The sequence below is a fragment of the Colobus angolensis genome, unplaced genomic scaffold (assembly GCF_000951035.1).
Source record: "Colobus angolensis palliatus isolate OR3802 unplaced genomic scaffold, Cang.pa_1.0 Scaffold36, whole genome shotgun sequence".
NCBI lineage: Eukaryota > Metazoa > Chordata > Mammalia > Primates > Cercopithecidae > Colobus > Colobus angolensis.
The window spans coordinates 264,867-273,425 of NW_012116932.1; the positions used below are offsets into that span (position 1 = coordinate 264,867).

Below are 8,559 nucleotides of genomic sequence, written 5' to 3' on the forward strand. Positions count from 1 at the left end.
GGGGGGGGGTCTCACAATGTTCCCCAGGCTGGTCTCGAACTTGTGGCCTCAAGTGATCCTCCCAAAGTGCTGGGATTACAGGCGTAAGCCACCATGCCTGGCGAAATTATTATTATTAACCAAGACAAGAAGATAGAAAAAGGACAGCCCTGTTTTATTTTTGCTTTTTACATTTTTTTTCAGCTCAACCTATACTTAATCTTGACCCTGCATATGGCAGCCACCCCTAAAGGGGGAGGAGATGCATCTGTGGAGCATGAGAAAGCAGCAAGGAATGGGTATGAATTTTAGGGCTCGTTAGTGTCCACTGTAAGAATTCAGGTGAGTAATTTAACCTCCTTGAGCCTCAACCTTCTCATCTGTAAAATGGGTGTTCGCTGGGTGACTGTGAGGATGAAATAAGGTAATGCATGTAAAGTCCTCCTGCGGTGCCCTGTATACAGCAGGCACTCAGTAAATGGGAATGGTCATTGCCCAGGCTTGGAGTCACACTTGCTCCTAGTTCTGCCACTTCTCAGCCACAAAACCCTGCTCCAATTTTTCCGCCACTCTGAGCCTCAGTCTCCCCCTCCATAAAATAGAGACATCAGTCCTATCGACTTCACAAGGCTGTGAGCATTGGATGAGATCACATGTGGTGCTTAGCATGGCTCCTGATAGACAGTAGGTGCTCAATAAATGGGTGTGGCTCCTGGCTTGCTTTCAGGAGCTCATGGGGAGCTACAGTCACGTTCCTCGGGGTCCCCTACAGGGAGTCCCAAAGAGGAGACTGCCCTCACACAGGCTGGTGGTGGGATGTAGCCTCCTGAGATGCTCTGCATAGGGGAAACTGAGGGCTCCTGGGGCCCCCGAGCAAACCCCTTGTCAGGGTCGGAAACTCACGCACTTGGGATTCCGGACACCAGCTTGAGCGGCCGCAGCACTCGAACTGCCCTCAGCGTCCGTAGGTCAAACTCCGTCCCAACTGTCGCCAAGATGCTGAAAGAAAGAAGCCAGAATGGAGAACAGAGGGTGGGTTTCGGGGGTCAGACAGCAGGGCGGGGGTGCTTGGGATTCCAAGTCATCCTGTATTGGCTGGGTGACCACAGGCAGGTGACTCGACACCACTGGCCTCAGTTTTGTCACCTGTAAAATGGTCTTAACAGTACCTGCCTCATGGGATAAAAGGTGATTTACGAAGACCCCCAACAGATGGTTCACGTTCCACAAATGTTGCAGTGAGAGAAATGGAAACTTCCCGATGGCTCATGGTTAGGGTGACATTCAGTATATTTCACAACCTACAATGACAATAGGTTGTGGGGTGGCCTGGGGCCCTGGGGGAACGGCAGACCTTTCGGGGTTTGTGGCTCTTTATTTATTTATTTTTTTTGAGACAGAGTCTCGCTCTGTTGCCCAGGCTGGAGTGCAATGGCGCGATCTCAGCTCACTGCAACCTCTGCCCCCGGGTTCAAGGGATTCTCCTGCCTCAGCCTCCCAAGTAGCTGGGATTACTAGGCACCTGCCACCATGCCTGGGTACTTTTTTTTGCATTTTTGTAGAAACGGGGTTTCACCATGTTGGCCAGGCTGGTCGTGAACTCCTGACCTCAGGTGATCCACCCGCCTCAGCCTCCCAAAGTCCTGGGATTACAGGCGTGTGTCTGGCCTGGTTTGTGGCTCTTTAACAAATGGCAGGAAAGCAGTTCAGTGTTAAGAGCCCAGCCTGCATGGGTTCAAATCCCAGCTCTGCCACTTTCCAGTTGGGTGACCTTGGGCAAGGGACATCCCTGCTCTGTGCCTCAGTTTCCCCCTTTTGTATAACCTAGATAACAATAGTATCAATACCTCTAAGGGCTGTGAGGATTCAGTAAGTTGATAAAAAGTGGTCAGCACAATGCCAGGCACACAGATGGCATGCTAAGCTACTCAGAAATAAAGAAAACAAAAAAATGGGTGTGATCTTGCCTGTGTGGACCAGTCGGCATCAGCCGGCCAGAAGGCAGCTACAGACCCCAAGCCTCTGGTCAAAAAGAGTCCCTTTTGTAAATGCAAGTTAGTAAGGATGATAGTGGTAGGTGGGATGAGGCTTCTGTAGAAACCCTCCGGGCAAGACCCTGTCATGAGACCTCATTTGTAAAAGTATTGCTGTTGAAACACAGGGTCCCTCCTGGCCCTGTTTCCTGAACATGTCCATTTCAGAGCTAAGTGATGTACAGTGCGTGGTCAAGGCACAATACAATAAAAGAGATTGTCATCAGAACTTCATATAATGGACAAGAAATGCCGAATACCAGAGGGTCTGTGGTTAATGGAAGGTTGCCAAATAACTTGGGAATCCTTTAGTTTATTTTTATTTTAGACATGGGGTCTTGCTCTGATGCCCAGGCTGGAATGCAGTGGTGCAATCATAGCTCGATACAGCCTTGAACTCCTGGGCTCAAGCAATCCTCCTTTTTTAGCCTACTGAGTATCTGGGATTATAGGCGGGAACCACCACACCTAGCTTGATTTTTCAGTTTTATCCAGGGGCTTGGGTCTTAACACTTCAGTCTGTGGCCAACTGGTGTCTGTACCTCTTGCCTCAGGGCTTTCTCCAAAGCTGAGGCAGGCCCAGGGAATGAACTTTAAGGGAGCAGCCCTCAACCAAAGATTGCTGGGAGCTGGGGGATCAATACCCCAGCTCCCTCCCCTTCATTCTAGATCACTTAAGATATAAGTTCCATATGGACTCCCAGTGGGAATGAGCTCAAATGCCCACGGGACAACTCATCCTTCATTGCCTCACCTCCCCTCCTCCTCTCCAACCCTTTCTGGGGTCACCTCTCAGATGAACTACTTGCACAAGGTTGCCCTAAATTCTTGTTTCAGGGTCTATTCTGGGTCATCCTAAACTAACACGAAGCATGTGCTCAACTTTTTTTTCTCAAGATTACTCTTAGAGGAGAGATAGGCATATTAGGTTGGACTGATCTACTTTTCCACCATCCACAAGTGGGCGTCTGAGCACATCCTATATGCTGGGTAGAGTGACACACGAGACTATCCCTGCCCCACGGAGCTGACGCAGAAGAGAAGCGCTTAAGAAAAACATGCACACAATGAATGAATCTATTGCAGGTGTGATGCCTTCTCAGCTAAGAAGACAATGGCTTTGAGGGGCACACAGCAGGTTGTATTAACTAGTCCGGGGCCTGGGGATACCCCCTACTTCAAGTCAAGTTCCCATAGATGAGGAGAAATCTGGCCAGTGGGGAAAGAACTTTCCAGGCTGAGACAGCGGCCATGACAGAGAGCTTGGGACTGAAAGAGGCTTGGCAAATTCAAGAAATGACATGGTGTCACCCCTGGGATTTGGATGGTGAGGTTCAAGCAGCAAGTCATGAAGCCAGAGCAGGCAGGGGCCACGACATACAACTTTACAAAAAATGAATTTATTTATTTTTATTTTTAGAGACAGGAACTTATTGTCACCCAGGCTTGAGTACAGTGGTGCAATAACAGCTCACTGCAGCCTCAATCTCCTGGGCTCAAGCGATCCTCCCACCTCTGCCTCCTAAGCAGCTGGGACTACAGGTGTACAACAACACATTCAGAAAATTTAAAAAATTTTTTGTAGAGATGGGGTCTTGCTATATTGCCCAGGCTGGTCTTGAACTCTTGGCCTCAAGTGATCCTCTCACCTCGGCCTCCCAAAGTACTGGGATTATAGGTATGAGCTACTGCACCTGGCCCATTCAACTTTTAATTTGATTTACTTTATTTTTCTCTTCTCCTACCAGCTTTCTGATACTAACTTGGGTTCCTCAAATTCTGACTTGGAGATCATTATTCTCTTCTTGCACCTTGTTTTCTTCTATGCTGGCAGATAAAAGCTGTCAGGCGTGCACAGCAAAGAACAGGCAGTGGCTAAGTCCTTACTTTTTCACTTCACAAACATTAACTGAGCACTAATAACAAGCCAGGCCCTGTCTCTGTGTAGGGAGAGTAAACCCAGTAAATACAAGCAGGCTTTGTTTTGTTTTGTTTTAGAGATGGAGTCTCCCTGTGTTGCCCAGGCTGGCCTCCATCTCCTGGGCTCAAGGGATCCTCTTGCCTTGGCCTCCCAAAGTGCTGGGATTATGGGCGTAAGCCACCACACTGGCCGAGGCAGACTTCATTTCATGGTACTTTGCTTTATTGCAATTTGCAGATACTGTGTTTCTTACAAATTGAAGATTTGTGGCAACCCTGTGTCAAGGAAGTCTATCAGGGCATTTTTTTCCCTAACAGTGTGTGCTCACTTCGCGTCTCTGCGTCATACTCTGGTAATTCTTACGGTATTTCAAACTTTTTCATAATTATTACATCTGTTATGGTGATCTGTGATCAGTGATCTTTGATGTGACTATTGGAATTGTTTGGGGGTGCCACGAACCACATCCAGAGAAGATGGCAAACTTGATCAATAAATGTTGGGTGTATTCTGACTATTCTGCCAACTGGTTATTCCCCCCTCTCTCCTGCTTTCCTTGGGCCTTCCTATTCCCTGAGACATAACAGTATTGAAATTAGGTCAGTGTATAACCGTACAATGGCCTTTAAGTGCTCAAGTGAAAGGAAGAGTCTCACGCCTCTCACTTTAAATTAAAAGCTAGAAATGATTAAACACAGTGAGGAAGGCATGTCAAAAGCTGAGACAGGGCCAGGGATGGTGGCTCATGCCTGTAATCCCAGCACTTTGGGAGGCTGAGGTGAGAGGACAGCTTGAGCCTGGGAGTTTGAGACCAGCCTGGGCAAAATAGGGAGACCTCATCTCTACAGAAAATTTAAAAATTAGCTGGGTGTGGTGGTACACACCTGTGGTCTCAGTTACTTAGGAGGCTAAGGTGGGAGGATCACTTGGTCCTAGGAAGTTGAGGCTGCAGTGAGCGGTGATCGCACCACTGCACTCCAGCCTGGGCAACAGAGTGAGACCCTGTCTCAAAAAAAAAAAAAGGGCCATAAACTAGAGGTTAGCCAAGTTGTGAATGCAAAGGAAAAGTTACTGAAGGAAATTAAAAGGGCTACTCCAGTAAACACATGAATGATAAGAAAGTGAGACAGGCTTGTTGCTGACATGGAGAAAGTTTTAATGGTCTAGGTAGAAGATCAAACCAGCCACAACATTCCCTTAAGCCAAAGCCTAATCCACAGCAAGCCCTTAACTCTCTTCAATTCTGTGAAGACTGAGAGAGGTGCGGAAGCTTCAGAAGAAAAATCTGAAGCTAGAAGGTCTTCGTTCACGAGGTTTAAGGAAAGAAGCCATCCCCATAATCTAAAAGTGCAAGGTGACGTGGCAAGTGCTGATGGAGAAGTTGCAGTAAGTTATCCAGAAGATCTAGCTGAGATTATTAATGAAGCTGGTGACACTAAACAACAGATTTTTAATGTAGACAAAATGCCCTATTGGAAAAAGATGCCATCTAGGACTTTCATAGCTAGAGAGGAGAAGTCAATGCCTGGCTTCAAAGCTTCAAAGAACAGGCTGACTCTCTTGTTAGTGGCTAGCGCTCCTGGTGAATTTAAGTTGAACCCAATGCTCATTTACCATTCCAAAAGTCCTAGGGTCTTAAGAATTATGCTAAATCTACTTTGCCTGTGCTCTATACATGGAACAATGAAGACTGAACGACAGCCCGTCTGTTTATACGTGGATGACTGATATTTTAAGTCCACTGTTGAGATCTACTCAGAAAAAATATATATATAATATAATATATATATTTTGGATGAAGTTGCACTCTTGTTGCCCAGGCTGGAGTGTAATGGCATGACCTTGGCTCACTGCAACCTCTGCCTCCCAGGTTCAAGTAATTCTCCTGCCTCAGCCTCCAGGGTAGCTGGGATTACAGGCACCTGCTATCATGCCTGGCTAATTTTTTTTTGTATTTTTAGTAGACTTGGGGATTCACCATGTTGGCCAGGCTGGTCTTGAACTCCTGACCTCAGGTGATCCACCTGCGTCAGCCTCCCAAGGTGGTGGGATTCCAGGTGCAAGCCACTGTACCCAGCCAGAAAAAAGATTTCTTTCAAAAATATTACTGCTGACAATGCACTGGTTATCCAGGACCTCTGATGGACGTGTACCAGAAGATGAATGTTGTTTTTACGCCTTCTAACACAACATTGTCTTTTTTTTTTTTTTTTTTTTTTTGAGGCAGAGTCTCACTCTGTAGCTGCAGTGGTGTGATCTTCGCTCACTGCAATCTCTGTCTTCTAGGGGGTTCAAGCAATTCTCCTGCCTCAGCCTCCCAAGTAGCTGGGATTACAGTCACACACCACCATGCCCAGCTAATTTTTGTATTTTTAGTAGTGATGGGGTTTCACCATGTTGACCAGGCTGGTCTTGAACTCCTGACCTCAAGTGACCCACCTGCCTTAGCCTCCCAAAGTGCTGGGATTACAGGTGTGAGCCACCGTGCTCAGCCACAACATTCATTCTGTAGACCATGAATCAAGAAGTAATTTTATATTTCAAGTCTTATTATTTAAGGGATACATTTCATAAGGCTATAGCTGCCATAGACAAATTCCTTTGATGCATCTGGGCAAAGGAAATTGAAAACTTTCTGGAAAGGATTCACCATTCTAGATACCATTAGGAACATTTGTGGCTGGTTCCAGTGGCTCATGCCTGTAATCCCAGCACTTAGGGAGACCAAGGCAGGAGGATCACTTGAAGCCAGGAGTTCAAGACCAGTCTGGGCAACATAGTGAGACCTCAACTCAATTAAAAAAAAAAAATCCACAACAAACAACAACAAAAAGAACATCTGTGATTCATGGGAACAGGTCACAATATCAACGTTAATAGGAATTTTGAGGAAGTCAACTCCAGTCCTCATGGATGACTTTGAGGAGTTCAAGACTTAACTGGAGGAAGTCACTGCAGATGTGATGGAATAGCAAGAGAACTAGAATTAGAAGTGGAGCCTGAAGATGTGACTGAATTGCTGCAGCCTCATGATCAAACTTCAATGCATGAGGAGTTACTTGTTACGGAAGAGCAAAGAAAGTGATTTCTTGAGATGGAGACTACTCCTGGTGAAAATTCTGTGAACACCGTTAAAATGACAACATGGGATTTAGAATATGACATAAACTTAGTTGGCAAAGCAGTGGCAGGGTTTGAGAGGACTGACTCCAATTTTGAAAAAAAGTTCTACTGTGGGTAAAATGCTGTGAACAAGCATCTCATGCTAGAGAAATCTTTCATATAAGGAAGAGTCAATGGATGCAGAAAACTTCCTCGATGTCACAGCCACCCCGTCTTCAGCAACCACCACCCCGATCAGTCAGCACCCATCGACATTAAGCCAGTGACCCTTCACCAGCAAGACGAGGACTCGCTGACGGCTCAGATGACTGTTAACTTTTTTTTAGTAATAAAACATTTTTATTTATTTATTTATTTTTATTTTTAATTAATTTATTTTTTTTTGAGACAGAGTCTCACTCTGTCACCCAGGCTATAGTGCAGTGGTGCAATTTTGGTTCACTGCACCCTCCCTCTGCCTCCCAGGTTCAAGCAATTCTCATGCCTCAGCCTCCCGAGTAGCTGGGCTTACAGGTGTGCGCCATCACACCCGGCTATTTTTTGTGTTTTTAGTAGAGATGGCGTTTCACCATGTTGGCTGGGATGGTTTTGAACTCTTGACCTCAAGTGATCCACCCACCTTGGCCTCACAAACTGTTGGGATTACAGGCGTGAGACACTGTGTCCAGCCTTTTTTTTTTTAATTTGTAATTTTTGTTGAGAGATATGATCTCACTCTGTCTCCCAGGCAAGAAGAGTGCAGTGGTGTGATCATAGCTCGCTGCAGCCTCAATCTCTCGGTCTCAAGCGAGCCTCCCACCTCAGCCTCTCACGTAGCTGGACTCACAGTCATGTGCCACCATAAGCAGCTATTTTTAAAAATAATTTTTTGTGTAGAAACAGGGTCTCACTTTGTTGCTTGGTTTCAAACCCCTGGGCTCAAGCAGTCCTCCTGCCTCGGCCTCCCAAAGTGTTGGGATTGCAAGCGTGAGCCACTGTGCCCAGTGTTGATGCATTTTAAAATTAAGGTATGTACTTTTTTATTTTTTAGACATAACACTGTCATGCACTTAATAGACTATAGTGTAACCATAACTTTTATGTGCACCAGGAAACCAAAAAGAGGCACATGACTCACTTTATTGCAACATTCCCTTATTATGGTGACCTGGAACCAAACCAGCAGTGTCTCTGAGGTATACCTGTACGACAGATGTTAGGGTGATGAGTACTTAGGAGAAAGTCACCAAAGAGCAAGGGGAAAGGATTTGTCAGTGACACGGGGCTGGGGGGATGAGGGGAGTGGTGACACTTCTATCAGTAAAGGCACTTGCTCTTTACCACCTGGAAGGGAATCACTTCAGTGTTGAAAGTGTTCAGGGCCGGGCGTGGTGGCTCACGCCTGTAATCCCAGCTACTTGGAGGCTGAGGCAGGAGAAAAGCTTGAACCCGGGAGGCAGAGGTTGTGGTGAGCTGAGATCATGCCATTGCACTACAGCCTGGACAGCAAGAGTGAAACTCAGT

At 46.3% G+C, this 8,559-nt stretch overlaps 1 protein-coding gene across 1 annotated transcript in view; it reads right to left on the reverse strand.

Annotated features, from left to right (window-relative positions):
- CACNA1A (calcium channel, voltage-dependent, P/Q type, alpha 1A subunit) overlaps nucleotides 1-8,559 on the reverse strand; it is a gene marked incomplete at its 5' end in the record, with an annotated part of 337,656 nt that overhangs the window by 202,456 nt on the left and 126,641 nt on the right. Inside the window, one exon of the mRNA XM_011953392.1 lies at nucleotides 887-978. Within this exon, the coding sequence (XP_011808782.1) occupies nucleotides 887-978 (92 nt within the window). The remainder of the gene's footprint in view (nucleotides 1-886; nucleotides 979-8,559) is intronic.